Genomic DNA, 16,466 nt, shown 5'->3' with positions numbered 1-16,466 from the left:
CGTGGTGCTACCTCACCTTCATCGACTACTGCAATAGAAAGGTATGTGTCTATTTTTTAAACAAAAATCTGATGTATTTGCAATATTTAAGAAATGGAAAGCCTTGGTTGACACAAAAATAGACCTGGAGCTGAAATGATTGAGGGCTTACAATAGTGGAGAGTACATTGATGGAGGATTCAAGAAGTATTGCACAACACATGGTATCAGAATGGAGGAGACTACTCCTGGGACCCCACAATAGAATAGTGTTGCTGAGGGCATGAATAGGACCATCAATGAGCGTGCTAGGAGCATGAGGCTGCATGCTGGGTTACCACCAACATTCTGGGTAAAAGCAGCTAGTACCACAGTTTATCTGATCAATTGAGGGTCATAAGTTCCGTTGGAATGCAGACTACTTGAGGAGGTTTGGAGCACAAAAGAGGTGAAACATTCTCATCTAAGAACCTTTTGTTGTGTTTCATATGTTCACATTGAGACTCATGCTTGTAGCAAGCTTAATGCCAAATCAAGAAACTATTTCTTCATTGACTACGAGGATGAGTCATTTGGCTATCATTTCTCAGATGATTGGAGTCGGAGAATCATCAAGAGTAGAAATGTGATCTTTAATGAGAAAGTCATGTACAATGAAAAATCTAGTACAAAAGCAGATGTAGCTCCTTAAGAATCTAAGTTTGTGAGCCTAGATGAATTTCCTGAGATCATAGTACATAGTAAAGGTGTGAGTGACGGGGAGAGTAGGATTAGTGCCCCCATTCCTATTGTTTCGTAGTCGGATCCAGAGTCGTCCACACCTACAGTGGCTATTTGCCCATCTTCTAGGACTATGCGACCTCCACAACGGTTTTCACCCACTTTGAATTACATTCTGCTGGTTGATGGTGGTGAGACACGGAGCTAAGAGGAAATTAGACATGAGAGCTTATTCAACTTCTAGTATGGAAGAATGCATTGCACAACAAGTGGGCATACCATCTGAATACTGAGCATGATGACATCAAGAGGTATAAGCCTAGACTTGTTGTGAAAGGTTTTCAGTAGAAGAGACATTAACTACTTTGAGGTTCTCTCTCCAATTGTAAAAACCACAACAATCAGACTAGTACTAGAAAATGATACTTGAGAATATCTGTGGAAGCAAGAACCTTACTGATATGTTGACTAAGAGTGTTACGCTCGAGAAACTAAAGTTGTGAGCAACTTCAATTAATCTTCTAGCTTGAAGATAGAAGCTATAACCTGCAGAGGGGGAGGGTTTCAATTTTTGTGGAAGTGTTGATACATTGGCTATACCAGTCTCCAAATGGGAGAATTGTTGGGTTTGTAAAGCTTGGTTCTTAATTTGAGTGGAAGCAAGTCGAAAGTTTGCTCGACACTCGCTCAATACTACTTGGCTCGAGCGAAGATTAGATAGATAGCTCGCTTGACAGTTGACTTGAGCGAGGCTCAGGCAGAGAGTTCGCTCGATATTCACTTGAGCGAACAACTTGATAGTTGAATCTGCTAGTGTTTCTTCTACTATGAAAAGTACAACCGTCAATTTCAATTGTATTTCATCCCATAACGTATTTGGACATTCTTCAAGATTATGTTTTACTTTACTTTTCTCTTGTCGTTTTTCACAAGAAACAATGAAGGGGTCGATGGGCTTCCAATGGTACTGGTCGAAGCATGTAGTGACTTAATTAATGCTGGATTAAGAGCTGATCTACATTTAAAATTTTATGGCTCAAAGAATACGAAAAAAATTAGGAAGAGGAAAAAGAAAAAAGAGAGGGAGGGAAAGAAAGGATATGGTGAGTACTAGATTTATTAAAAGGAGAGGGGGAACACCTTCAGGGCAATTGTGGGGAATTTGGGAGAAGAGGGAATAAGGAGAGACAAGCTGATAGAACAGTCCCACTAACTTAGGCCATGTTTGTTTTCAGATATAAGATGAGATGAGTTGAATTGAGTTGAGTTAAGATGAGATTAAAGTTAAAAAATTAAATAAAAAATTATTAGAATATATTTTTTTATTTTTGTTTTGGAATTTGAAAAAAGTTAAATTGTTTGTTTTATTTTGTGTGAAAAATTAAAAAAATTATAATTATGAGACGAAAAATTTTCAAAATTTTAGATTTTAATCTTAAAAGCAAACCAGCCTAGCTAGTTGACTCCTTATTTATTAATTGTCAAGTTGCTATTGGGGGCTCATACCAGGTCGGTCTGGCTAGCTAGTTCATAGTTGGTCTCAATTCTGATCTTAATTAATGGCCCAAGGGCCCTATGGCTATGGATTCTTGGCCCAGGGAGGATAAAAGTGCCTCGAAAACTATAGGCGTCCAAGGCACGCACGCTTCCGGAGTCGCAACGCAATGGCAAGCTCGAATAAGTTAAGATGTACGCATTACATTGACAATCTTAAACCCTAGCTAGGAACATCCTTGTCCGGCTAACCGTATTGGAATAGCAGCGCAGATTCACCACGCACGTATAGCTGTAGCGTCCAGAACCATGGTGGTTCCGACCAATCATATCCCCGAAGATGTGCTTACAGACATTCTCTCGAGGCTCCCTGTCAAGTCCCTCGTTCGATTCAGGTTCGTTTGCAAACCTTGGTATGCCTTACTGAAAAATCCTGATTTCATGACTATCCACCTTAATCTCAAAGCCAACCATGGCTGTGATCTCTTGCTTGTTAACAGTCAAGAAGAAAACCACACAATCTCCTTGATATCGAACAAAACACTGGATGTAGCAGCCAAGATAGATGCTCCTCAAGAAATAAAGTTTGGAATTATTGTGGGTTCCTGCAATGGCTTAGTCTGTTTATCTCAGGGTTCAGTTATTCTCTTATGGAATCCTGCAACCAGAGAACATAATATTCTCCCAACACCATGCATAGACCCCAGGTTTCCAAATCTGTCAATCATGAAAATCTCGGTAGGTTTTGGTTTCCATCTCGATGACTACAAGGTGGTGAGGATTGTGTACTTTAGAGGCCTGCAGGATGGAAATCCAGTTCATGCTAAAGTTGAACTGTACTCGACGAGTACAGGTTCTTGGAGAATGATCAATGCCGTCGTTCCCTGTGACATAGAGCAGCGCAGGTGCGGGGTGATCCTGAATGGAGTGCCATATTGGCTAGGGTTTGGACCCTTTTGGCCAAACACAATCTTCGGACCTGGGGAGCCTCGTCGTGACGAGTTTGTCTTATCTTTCGACATGGGCAAGGAGGTATTCGACCTGGTGGGCCTGCCAGACCCAGATGCCAAAGGTTCTTGCCATAAATACAGCAAGAAGCTAGGTGCATATAAGGGAAGTGTTGCTTTAATCTATTATCCCTGCCACGAACATGTTGACAACTTTATCGAATTTTGGGTCATGAAAGATAATGATCTTGGTATTGACGATTGTTGGAGTAGAGTACTGAGGATTGGACCGTTTTCTAGCATTGGGATCCCACTGGGGTGTTGGAATAATGGAGTGGTCATATGGCAGAACGATAAAGACGAGTTGTTTCTGTACAACCCCTTTACTAAAGACGTCAAGAAACTTTCAACTCATGGGGCTACAAAGTTTTCTGCCAGTGTTTCTACTTACGTGGAGAGCCTACTTCCAGTGATTAACACTGGTATTAAAAGATATGTAATAGCTTGAGGCTAAGCACAGATTTTGAATAATATTAAGTAGAGTTATGCTGTATGTAAATGTCGTATAATTATTTATAAAAAAATAAAATTTATTATTAAAAAATTAATTTTTTATATAAATTTTATATTTATTAACTTTTTTTTAAAATAATTACGCGATATTTGTATATTCATAACTGTAAATATCATTTTTCATACTTAATATAAATATATATGTACGTATGTTTAGCGAGTAGTATAATTAATTGATTACATTCTGCAACTTGATGAGTTCATTCAAGCATATAAAGAAAATTATGACGGCAACTTGTTTAGCCATTAATGCATGATTTATGGTAACATTTGAATTGTGGTCAGGTAGAACGTATCTTTTTTAAGTGCAATCGATAACTATTTTTGCTAGAACGGGTTTTTATCATTTTTATAAGGCATGTTAAATAATTTAATAATTCAAACACCTTGATATATAAAAGGATATATATATGCCTAGCTAAAATGCAATACATCAATTAATGAGATTAGGTACGTATGACAAAATTCAATACGTATTATTCTATTTTATTTTTTTTAACCAATTTTCTCGTCACATAGGCCAAGGCTCTAGGCCATCACTTTATTTATTTATTTATTTTTTTATGGTGAGGCCACCACTTTATTAACTACACAATAAGAAATTAGTCATGTACTGTTCCCTGTCGTGGCCTAATCGAAATGATTCGCATATAGGCCGGCAATGGAATCTGGATGCATGGACTGAATTTTATGAAATAATGCCTTGGAGTAATACATGGATGGCATGAGAAATCTCGAGTTATTGATGAAAATTATACCCTTACACTGCAACAAATTTTTGTTTTTGAGATAAAATGAAAATCGTCCCAAAATATGTTTTTTAGGAATGAAAATCAAATTTTATTTCAAAAAATTTGCTAATGTCGTTATCCGTTCGAACGTAATTTTTATGCTCAAACAGAATTTATTAGGACGAAAAAATTTGTCCCTAACAGAAAGTCCGTTCGAACGGGTACCTAACCATTCGATCTTAAATTTAATAAATCTTTGAACGTTAAATTGGTGGGTTAAGTTATCAATTCTAAAGGAAATTTGAGTTACCGTTCGAACATCTAAAATTAACATTCGAACGACTATTGAATGGTTCGAACGGAAATTCTGGTGGGTTAGATGAATAAATGTTTGGTAGGAGTAGAAAATACGTTCAAATGCTTCTACAATACATTCGAACAGTTGTAAGATTTTTACAAATTTTAATTGTAAACAAATACCTTATTAATTAGTTATAGGTAAATATTTAGTTTATATAAAAGGTATAGCTTTTAAATAATATACATACATAAAGGAACTCAATAATGACCATAATATAAGTATTTAAGTTTAATTTAATTATACAAAACACAAATAGCTACTAGCCCGAACCTTGTAGCACCGTCTCAACTTCACCAAGGCATGTCTCCATATTTGTCAATCGAGACATGATCTTTGACTCAGTCTCTACGAGGGTGATCCAGACTTCCGTACGCATTGCATCAATTAGCTCTGCTGTCTATGTGCGGATCTCTACACGCATGTTATCTACAATCTCCTCACGAATAGTATTGCGTGATGCACCCTGTGTAGATGCCTCACCCAATACACATGATCTCTCAGGTGTGCATCTCCTTAAGTATCGACTGCCTCTGTAGTGGGTGCACGAATACGAAATCTTGAGTGTCCCGTGCTGCGTGGCAATGTCAAGTAGTTGATCAGTCCAATCGATTCCCAAACACGGTCATACACATATGGCTAGACCCTGTTGCTAAAAGAAATCTTGTGAGCAGGGCCCCAAATGACAATATATCTGTCGTAATATAGGTGGCCTCTGATTGAATCCTAACAAAGATATATCTTGATAGGTCGATAGGCATCCCACGAGCGACCTGTATCACAAATCGTACCTGATCCATGCTAACATCAGTCTTGTGCAGCCTCGGATCATTGTTGTTAGCTATTATTATGTTTATGATCTTAAAAAAAATGGATAAGCTAGCATGTTTGATGCTCTTGGTCCCATCATAGGGAAGGACATCTGGACCCACAATCAATTGAGAAACCTCATGATCAGGAAGGCCATCGAGCTCATCTACTACATCTGTGTCCTTATCCTCAGCAGTCTCCACATCACGTGCAGGTGTAGACTATCTGGGCACCACGCTTGGATATGCAGTGGGCAGTCGAGGGATATGAAGAAAATGGGTGACTACATGCATCGAGAATCTAACAAATTAGCCCCAAACGAAAAAGGTGTATGCATCATCATCCTGGCCAGCACCACCAAGTTCTTTATAGAACTCAGATACAATGTCGATGTGGGCAATGTCTTGTCCCTCCCATTGTCCTTCTGGTCCATAATCAATGTCCAACCACAATCAAGGAAGTTAGATGCCAGACAACGTCCCTCCTATAGAAGATCCTTAAAGTACTCGATTTTCACCTGACGCTCCAACAAAACAATCCTCTCTCGGACTTCTTCGCTGGAGGGTTTCCCTGACCTACCCCGCTTCCTTCCTTGAAAAGCCATTGTAATGGCATTGAAATTTAAAAAGTAAAATTAAGAACATTGATTATAAAATATAATAAATGAAACTTAGATAAAATAATTATATTTGACTAGAACGCTATATATTACATTACCTATTTTCCTCTGTGGAAAAGGCTAAAATATGATGTGTACCGAACATGTCATTACATGTTCAAACGAATATTGCTATCTGTTCGAACTTAAATTCTAACTATCGCTTCTTTCATTTGTACTATAAATACGGTTTTTTTAGAGCTAAATGTACAATCTCGTTAAGATCGAGACACTACTAGAGGCATGACGTTGAAAAAATATCATAAAGTTGGTAAGATTAAGGTTAACATTCTTAACGATCATACCAGAGTTGAAGGAGAATCAACTGCCTAGCTTGCTTCTCATGTTGGTGCTTTTACACGAATTTATGCACATTTGGCTACGAGTTCATGACATAAAGTTTCCAAATATGTTAAAGAGATTTTTAAGAAGCGTTGTTTGGCAATTATTTAATACATTTCTCAAATTACTTAATGTTTATTCAAAATATAGAATATGCAATTAATTTGTTCATGAGTCTTATTTTTTTAAGGATGATTTCAAACTAAATTTTGATTTGAGGGAGGAGCGCAAGACTAATGATGAGTTTATGCGTAATGCATTCCAGAAATATAAGACTAGATGTCATGAGCATTACAATAAGTTCTAAAACAATCACGATGCACGCCAAAATCCTTTCCAAGATGTCCGATCGTCAGATTGAGAAAAAATTTGTGATATGTTTGAGGATCTTGTATTTAAAGTAAATAAATAACTTGTTTTACATATCATGGTTTATAATTTCTCTTGCTAATATTTACAACTTCTATGCAGGAGTGAATTTTTATAAACAAAACAAATAGATCAAACTTAAAGCTTCATCACCATGCAGGCTCAAGTTAGTTCTATCACCTCTCTAAGAAGTTGGTAAGTTTATTTTTTACTCAAGTTTATTGTTTGTTGTATTCTAATGACTTTATATCTATAAAATATTTGTCATGTAGCAAGACTTAGATGGAAATTATGATTTGACAAAATTATATACTACATCACATACTGTTTGTAATGGAGTGCGGACTCATCCCGATACTTGTAAAAATTATGTAAGTATTATTATCTGTTTTAATTAAACTTATTTATATATTTGTGGCAATATTAATTATTTCTCTTATGTGTAGGAAAAATGGTTGTCTTGTGTGCTAAATCTGCAACTAATCAAAATTCCACAATAAGTGATGTGAAAACTTTTACGAAGGTTCTAGGTCCACGTTTAGGCAATTCGAGGGGCTTGGGTCATTGCATCAAGCCTTCTAGCTCATCTTCATCGTCTAGTGATGCCAACACATCTAAAACGTTAGAGGATGTAAGGTCAGAGATCGAGGAATTGATAACAAACCAGCATGAGTTTGTTGCCCAACCAGTTGAAATGAAGATGCGAATGAATTGATAAGAAGAGCAACAAGCAGAGTCTGGAGAGAAATGTAATTTCAAATGCAGATGCTTATGCAACAATTCAGACCTCCAAGCAACTAGTTTAATTTATAGATAAGATTTTTAACTGTCTTTTGTATTATGAAAACTACTATTTTATTTAGTTCGTTTACATTTATGAGACTATTTTTATATTTTTTGAACATTTACTAATATATTTTAAAATGTTATTTATGTGCATTATGTTGTTTATTAATGGGTAGAAAAAAATATTATACAGTTCAAATAGAAAAAAAGGTTCAAATAGTTAATAGGTGTCATCCATTCGAATGGTGTAATAAAGACATTCGAACGTAATGCGTAAACTGCGTTCAAACAACCATCGGGCAAATCAAACATTATATAACCGTTGGAATAATACACCAAACGTTCGAACGAATTTGAATAGTAAAATATTCAAACGTCAAAACTGAAGTTCGAACCATCAACTACATACGTTCGAACTTTGATATCTTTAGTTCAAATATTCAACTATATATGTTCAAACATTCTATAACGGTCGAACTTTAATTGTTACGTTTGAACGGAACATCATTCGAACCGAGCTTATTCAATCAAATAAATAATCTAACCCGTTCGAACTTCTTCATCGTTCAAATGTATAAATTTGATCATTCGACTGACTTTTTGGGAGAAAATAAAATCATCCAAAAAAACAAATTCCCTTTTAAATGCTATCGAAAGGTTTTTTCTATTTTCGTTTCAAAAAACCTTCCGAGACAATGATATTGGAATGGATTTGCAATACTTATTTTTCATCTCAAAAATTGCTATGAGACGAAACAGTAACTTTTTGGGATAAAAATCTTGATCCCGGAAGAGACAAACTGTTGTAGTGCTAGATCCATATGAATATAAATAATTTATTTAAAAGTATGGTCCATGCATTTTGAACATAAAAGCAAGATGGTGAAATCTACTATGTAATAATATTTAAAAATACAAATTTTCATGGTATTTTCTTGGAGAGAGAGATGAAGACGGAAGGACTGAAGGAAGAAGCTGGTGAACATGATCCCATATCATTACAAGTATACTTTTTTTTTTTGTTTGTCGTCTAATTCCCCACTTTTTGTCTAGCTGTCTTTTGCTTTATCTCCATTTCCTTTCTTAGCTAGCTTTGATGGCCTTGGCCTTGTGTCCAGACAGACCATAATTTTTGTCTCGTCCATTTTATTTAATATGGCGGGCTTCAATTTGCCATACCCTCTTATTTTGAGTAATGATACTCACTATTTTAATTTTAATTTTTTTATTATTTTATGATATAATATTGGATAATAAGTTTATAAATAAAATTTAATAAATAATATCTAATAATCTAATATCAGATTATAAAATGATAAAAAATAATAAAAAAATAATAATGAATAGATTTACTCAAGAACTTTAGGACGAATTTGGTTTCATGGTTTCAATTCATTTCATTTCATTTTATTTTAATATTCAAACATCAATTAAATATAGATAGTTTTTAATTTTTAATTTTTAACTTTTAATTTTTTCATCTAATCATTACTTAATAATTACAAATTTTTTAAACTTTCAAACAAAATATAAAAAATAATTTAACTTTTTTAAATTTCAAAACAAAAATATTTTAAAAAAATTATATTCTAGCAATATTTTAACTTTATAATATTTTTATTCAATTTTTTTCTCTTTTCTTTTCCAAAACCCCATAAAATATGTTAACTTAAAGTATTTTACTACTATTTACAGATTTTTTATTTCATCTCATCTCATCTGTATAATATCCAAACGAGATTAGTCTTCCACATATTTTATCCCCAACCAATATGCTTGAATTTTATGCGGTTTTTTATTCAATTATAGAGGACGCATGCATGGTAAGTTTTGTGACATGTTTCTTCTTAAGTATTTTGTTTTTTTTAATCAAGCTCAAATACTATAATTGATTGTGTTTACATCTAAACTAATATTTTATACAATAATATAATAATCCAATAGTAAATTAATAGTCAAAATTAGATTGATTTTCAAAATCTAGCTTGTTTAAGATTTTATTCAACTATAAATTATAGAGAAATAATATTTGTATTATAGATAATAGTCATGAAAACTTACAGACAATAGCTTAGCTGTTACAAGCTTGATTCTAGGCAAGTCTTTGTATTATTATTTCAGTTACGATTTAGAGTTAATTGTAACTATTTGTATTTAAACTTTACAATTGATGGACATATTCAATATATGTATTCATATACACTTTCTTAACAGAATGCCAACCAAAGTTCTTAAAAACAAATCTTCATTTGAAGCTCTCTTTGGAAGACAACCAAATTATTTGAAACTAAGAACTTTGGGCTGTCAATGCTTTCCTTGGTTAAGACCATATAGTGCCACCAAACTTCACCCGAGGTCTCAACCATGCTTGTTCATCGGCTATTGCACTTCACAGAGTGCTTATAAATGCCTTGATCTTTAGTCATCAAAACTCTTTCTATCCAGACATGTTAAATGTGATGAAAATATTTTTCAATTTCATGGTTCCAACACTCATCAATCTCAATCGAGTGTCACACCAACTAATACAAGTACTCAAGCAAAACTATTGTAACTGGTGCACAAAACAAGAAATACATCAAATATGGCTCTACCTCTGCAGGATGTTGCTTCTGAAACCCGAGCCCTTCTACAGAACCACCTGCACCTTCAAGTGAGCCACTTGCACCAACAAACAACCCATCATTGCCATCATTTACCTTACCTTCTAGAAATCATTCAATGACAACCAGATTAATGAATAACATTTACAAACCAAAGCAACTATACATGGTTACAAAGCATCCTTTACCTTAACCTGTATCACACAGGCCATGAAAGACTCAAAATGACGACAAGCATTGTCGGATGAATTCACAGCGCTCGTGAAACATGGAACTTGGGATCTTGTTCCTAAAATAGATGCAACAAATTTGGTAGGCTGCAAATGGGTATTCCAGATTAAAGAAATCCTGATGGAAGCATTGAGCGCTACAAAGCGCGTTTGGTGGCAAATGGTTTTCATAAAAGATCAGGCCTTGATTATCTAGAAACCTTTAGTCCTATAATAAAACCAGTGACTGTTTGTTCAATACTTACTATTGCAGTGAGTCGTGACTGGTCCTTACAGCAACTTGACATAAACAATGCCTTTCTACAAGGAATGCTACATGAGGATGTCTACATGATTCAACCACATGGTTTTGTTGATTCAAATTTCCCTAATCATGCTTGCAGGCTAAAGAAGTCCATTTATGGACTAAAACAAGCTCCAAGAGCTTGGTACAAGGAGTTGCAATAGTATCTACATCAATTAGGTTTCAAAAACTCAAGAGCCGATCCATCTTTATTTATTCTTCGGCAAAACACATTAACTATATACTTGCTTGTGTATGTGGATGATCTTATCATCACAAGAAGTGACTCAGCTGTTGTCAACAAGATGATCAAAAAATTAGGAACCAGATTTTCTCTTAAAGATCTTGGCCGTCTCCACTACTTCCTAGGTGTGGAAGTCATTCCTTGCAAACAGGGGATGTTCTTAACCTAGCACAAGTATATTAGAGATATACTCATGACTAGAACGAGGATGTAGGGTGCTAAAGAAGTGCAAACACCACTTGCTTCAAAAGATAATTTACAAAGTAATAATGGCTCCACACCGGTTGATGCAACTAAGTATCGAAAAGTCATTGGAGCATTGCCATACTTAGCACTTACACGGCCAGATATAGCCTTCCCTGTCAACAAGCTTGCTTAATTTATGCGAAAGCCAAGTACATTTCATTGGCAAGCTACAAAAAGATTGCTAAGGTACCTCAAGCTCACTGTAAATCATAGGATTTTAATTAGAAGCATGGAAAAATTAATTTTACATGGTTACTCTAACGTTGATTGGGGTGGAAATAAGACTGATCGCACATCAATGTCTGTCTATCTCATTTTTCTTATTGCAACACCTAAATCACGGTCCACTCAGAAATAACATGCAGTTGCAAGATCATCAACAAAAGCTGAATACAGGCCTTGGCCACAACAACATCATAACTCGTTTCGATCACTTCTTTGTTTAGTGAACTTCATATTTCAATCCCAAAAGCTCCTACATTTTATTGTGACAACATTGGTGCTACTCAACTAAGCCTCAATCCAGCTTTCCACTACTGTTCAAAACATATAGCAGATGATCTACATTTTGTTCGGGACTTAGTTGGAAAAGGAATCTTAGATGTCTCGCATGTTAGTACTGAAGATCAACTTGTTGACCTGCTCACAAAAACTTTATCCCGTCAAAGATTTCATAAGCTATCAACCAAGATTGGTATTGTAGATGGAACACACATCTTGAGGGGGCATATTACAGATAATAGTCATGCCAGCTCACGGACAACAGCTTAGTTGTTACAAGCTTGATTCTAGGCAAATATTTGTATTATTATTTTAGTTACCATTTAGAGTTAATTGTAATTATTTGTATTTAAAGTCTTTCCTAATTGGAGTTGATGTACTTTGTATAAAAATATAAAGTGTATATGAATACATATATTGAATCTTTCCATCAATTGTAAACTTTCTATAATTTACAGTCATAGAATACGCAAGCGCCGTGTACAATTGTTTTGAAAAAGTGAATAAATATAATATTTACATAAGAAAATTAATTTTTTTAATAGTGGACCATACTTTTTTCTAAAAGAAATGCATGCCATGTGCATAATCCATGATTGTATCTAGTATTACTCTAAATTATATTTTTGACGTCTTGATCCTACCTGTGTGAATCTTTTACGACACTAACGACTAATTTTGCTACTAGTATGACAACTCGATGACCTAACTTGGATGTTGTGATGGAACTAGAATCTTACTACAAAAGTGATAAATTGTTATCCACTTAATTAGGGCCGGAACAAACTAAAGGCTTTTTATTCTTTCCGATAGACCAAAATAACTACAAATCCTTGTACTTATAGCCATGCACTCCTAATCATGTACGTAAATATATTCCCATACAATATCTGCGCTCCTACCTTAATAACCTAAATAAAATAAAATAATACTACGTACAAATTTCAAATAAACAATCTTCAATCATGCCTTCTATAAAAAAAAAGTGAATTAATTCTACTAAAAGATAATAATTTTTTTATATTTTTTTAGGTGGATCCACTTTTTTACAAAGACTTGGCTTATTATTACTTGTACAAATCATTTTTCAATAATAATATAAAAAAAAAAAATCTTAATTGACATGTACTAGTTTAAAGCAATAAAATACCCAAAGCAATAATAACTCTTCCTACTTTAAATAAATAATAAGGAAAATATTCTAGTCATGCATAAAGTGATTATACAAAATTAATCCCACAAACTGATGTGATTTAATGTGATTCGTTAGATTATAAAGTTATTTTTATTACAAAGTAGATCTGATCTAACAGATCTGATGAATTACGTCAGTTTATAGAATTTTTTTGTATAATTCTTTTGTGGATATCGATGTACGTAGCAGTCCTCAAATAATAACTCTTCCTAAAATAAAATACAAACTTCAGTCCACTTCTTTCTACTCCACTACGAGTATCCATCAATCGTAGTATACTTTTTAGTTCCGTTTCCATCGTGCTGCTTCTGCAGCCAGGAATGCTGCTACCGCTGGCGATCAGATCACATGAATGATCGTGTCTAGGTATATATGCCGTATGGCGCCAGATCATGAGCCCTTAGATATGCTGTCTAGTACATTACAGAAGTCTATCATCATATATAGTTGATCATGATTAGTTGGTAGGGGTAGGTGGGATTTTGGGTAGAGTTTCCAGGCCTGGGAATGTTCAGGGTGTGCTTTTTTGAAGAGGGTGAAGAATTATTGGGGTTGGGGTGGGGATTTGTCGTGGTGTGTATTGTTGCGTGACAGCCAGCTCTGGTAAAGGGTATTCATTGCAAAGAAGAGAAATTCCTTTGTTTGATCCGGGGTTATGTGAAGTCGAGACTAGTGAAGGTGTAGAATGTCACGAATCCATTCGAGCATGGTTAGATTGGGGTTGGATAATATATACCAAATGCCCAATGGCTTTCTCTCCACATGATTCAAGCAAAAGGCTACAGAAGGAACATGTGATCATCTTGGGGTTTTGATTCTTTGCGGCACAAAGATGGGCAGTGGTATCAAGTGGATTGCTAGTTAATGGTATGTTACTGGAGACTTTGGAGTACTGCTCTAAACAAGTATCTGTTGGCTGGAGTACTTCATTATTAATTGCTAAACTTTTTGGTCTCACCTAATCAGCATTTGCATGTTTTTGGGATTTATTGAACCTGTTTTTGTAACTCTTTGTTGATGTAATCATGGTTTTCCTCCATTGAGGATTTTCGTAATAAAATTTGCTGGATTAAAAAAATAATATCAAGGGAAAAGAAAGAACTTCACAACATTAATATTATTGGGTTAATGGAGTGCTAGAACGTCTAAACATCTGCCATTCTTGAACACATACATATGACAAGCGAAACCCGTAGAGAAGAGAAGTCGGGTGAGAAGAAACCACCAACACCTACGCCTGATTAGTTTTGCTTGCTTGCCCGTTTACATATATGAAGACGAAAATACAAGAAGAAAAACCCAGATCTGCCCATTGGCAGGATACTTACTTAAGTTACCAATCAACAATGTTGCAGGTCCTTGCTTCATCATTTAGACTTGAATGGAACGGCCCTGATCACCATCTGATGATACAAAGCAGCAAGTGCTGCCCCGATGAATGGTCCTACCCAGAATACCCACTGCACCAGAAAATATTGACAATAAACCGTTAGTGAAATTCTGTAACAAATCGGCTCTCCCGTTTACTGATGGAATTGATCATCCCTGGCTCCTCTGATATGAGTTACTCATGATGTGCTTGTGAAACTCAATTGCAAACAAGAACATTAATACAGATACACAAGCGTATTCCGAGTTAAGCTCATCATTTCCAAAGTTTTGTTCGTGCTGATCATTCAAAAGTACTAAAAAATGATAGCCTACTTACATGGTCATCCCAAGCTTGGTCTTTGTTGAAAATAAGGGCTGCCCCGAGACTCCGGGCTGGGTTGATACCTGTCCCTGTGATGGGGATGGTGGCCAGGTGAACCAGAAATACAGCAAACCCAATAGGCAGTGGCGCCAAGATCTGAAAATAGAAGTCCATTTAACTAGTCATGAAACTTTCAAAGGGTAGTTTTATGAAAAAGAAATGCACATCTGGCAAAGATTTTGCTTACAGGGACGTGGGAATCTCGGGCATTTCGCTTGGCATCGGTGGCGGAGAAGACAGTGTAGACAAGGACGAAGGTGCCAACAATCTCGGCTCCAAGGCCATCACCTTTGGTGTATCCCTTGCTTATAGTATTGGCGCCACCACCAAGCCTCTCGTACTGAGTTTTCTGGAAGCCCTTTACCACACCAGCACCGCAGATGGCTCCCAAACACTGCATTATTATGTAAAACACCGCCCTGGTCAGCGAGAGCTTCCTTGCCAAGAACAGCCCAAAAGTCACTGCAGGGTTAATATGACCACCTGCACAAAACCCCACACAATTGTAAATCATACCCAAAAACAAGGAAGAATTCCTTTGAACTTTATGTATAGAACCAGTCTTCATTTTAGTTTTGATGCATTGTTACCTGAAATCCCAGCAGTGCAATAAACAAGAGCAAAGATCATCCCACCAAAAGCCCAAGCAATGCCTTGAATCCCCACCGAAGAACACTTGCTCGGTGATCTGGCCACACCCATCACTGTCAAAACAGTGATGTAAAGGAACAAGAATGTGGCCACAAACTCGGCTATGCCAGCCCTGTAAAAGGACCATGATGACAGCTCTCCAGGCTCAAAGAGCGGTGCCGGAGGTGGCTCCTGGTAGTCCTTGACGTCTTGGCTCTGAGCAGTTGTTCCAATAGGTTGCCTCTCCCTGTACCTATTTGCACCCAACCTCACATCTTCATCTTTCCCCTCCATTTCCTTTCTTTCTAGCTTCAGAGACCTAGGCTGTGTACTCTCTTCACTGTCTTTTTGGTATTCTGTAGGCTCGTGAAAAGCTTGGGTATGACTGAATATCAAGCAAAAGGCTCACAAGTTACAAGTGAAGGAGTGGTAGGAGTGGGGTATTTGTAGCGTGAGTTTGGGACAAAGGTTGGGAGGTCTTGATTAGCTTTTGGAGTTTTCTCACTGATTAAAGAGAGAGAGGGAGAGAGAGATCAGAGATCCGAGAGAGAATAAAACTAACTGTACATTGTCGATCGTGACTTCCTACCGACCTTTCTCCGTTCATTCAGCTTGTGGAAAAAAGAGAGATCGCTGCTTCGCTTGTAAATTGTAATTAATCATATGGATAGACATGAATGAGTGCCCTTTATCTGTCTTCCTCATGTGTGACTCTCACTTTGCTTATTTACCTTGCAACCATTCTTGACTTCGAATTAAAGTTTTGGAATGATGGCAAATTAGGATGATTGGATGAACCACTATGAAGAGTTGGTGAGGGATAGTGGCAGTAAAGGGGTGCACGCGAAAACTAGCTGTTCTTAATTAATATGTTCATAACGGCTACTTTCAAAATTTCACGCAAGAAAACTATTTATTTGCGACCAGTTAATTCCAACGAAATGATTTTTTACAATTAAAATTGATTGCGAATAATCTTTTAATTACAATAAATTGATCACAAAAGCCTATTTT

The 16,466-nt window shown here is 36.0% G+C and overlaps 2 protein-coding genes across 2 annotated transcripts; one reads left to right on the top strand and one right to left on the bottom strand.

The window, feature by feature from the left end:
• The first annotated feature begins 2,332 nt into the window (after positions 1 to 2,332).
• LOC108995153 (F-box protein At3g07870-like) lies at positions 2,333 to 3,693 on the top strand. The gene is made up of 2 exons (XM_018970651.2): positions 2,333 to 2,588; positions 2,694 to 3,693. Exons 1-2 carry the CDS (start codon positions 2,503 to 2,505, stop codon positions 3,646 to 3,648), a joined length of 1,041 nt encoding a protein of 346 aa, XP_018826196.1. The 5' UTR covers positions 2,333 to 2,502; the 3' UTR covers positions 3,649 to 3,693.
• A 10,464-nt stretch (positions 3,694 to 14,157) lies between these two features.
• On the bottom strand, positions 14,158 to 16,100 carry LOC108995176 (probable aquaporin PIP1-4). Its single transcript, XM_018970680.2, has 4 exons — positions 15,413 to 16,100; positions 15,010 to 15,305; positions 14,778 to 14,918; positions 14,158 to 14,529 (listed from the first exon to the last, which is right to left on the bottom strand). Exons 1-4 carry the CDS (start codon positions 15,744 to 15,746, stop codon positions 14,437 to 14,439), a joined length of 864 nt encoding a protein of 287 aa, XP_018826225.1. The 5' UTR covers positions 15,747 to 16,100; the 3' UTR covers positions 14,158 to 14,436.
• Between the last annotated feature and the right edge of the window lie 366 nt (positions 16,101 to 16,466).

This window comes from Juglans regia, chromosome 4 (genome assembly GCF_001411555.2).
Source record: "Juglans regia cultivar Chandler chromosome 4, Walnut 2.0, whole genome shotgun sequence".
In the NCBI taxonomy this organism is placed as follows: Eukaryota; Viridiplantae; Streptophyta; class Magnoliopsida; order Fagales; family Juglandaceae; genus Juglans; species Juglans regia.
The sequence above is the reverse complement of the archived record's forward strand: the minus strand, read 5'-3'. Positions and strand labels throughout refer to the sequence as shown.

Bases quoted from the DNA above. Each gene is read 5' to 3' on its own strand.
- LOC108995176 (XM_018970680.2), bottom strand. From the start codon at position 15,746: ATGGAGGGGAAAGATGAAGATGTGAGGTTGGGTGCAAATAGGTACAGG. The intron at 15,306-15,412 runs GTAACAATGCAT...GGTTTTGTGCAG, and splicing joins TTGCACTGCTGGGATTTCAG to GTGGTCATATTAACCCTGCA. The intron at 14,919-15,009 runs GTAAGCAAAATC...TTCTATTTTCAG, and splicing joins CCCGAGATTCCCACGTCCCT to ATCTTGGCGCCACTGCCTAT.
- LOC108995153 (XM_018970651.2), top strand. From the start codon at position 2,503: ATGGTGGTTCCGACCAATCATATCCCCGAAGATGTGCTTACAGACATT. The intron at 2,589-2,693 runs GTTCGTTTGCAA...GCTTGTTAACAG, and splicing joins AAGTCCCTCGTTCGATTCAG to TCAAGAAGAAAACCACACAA.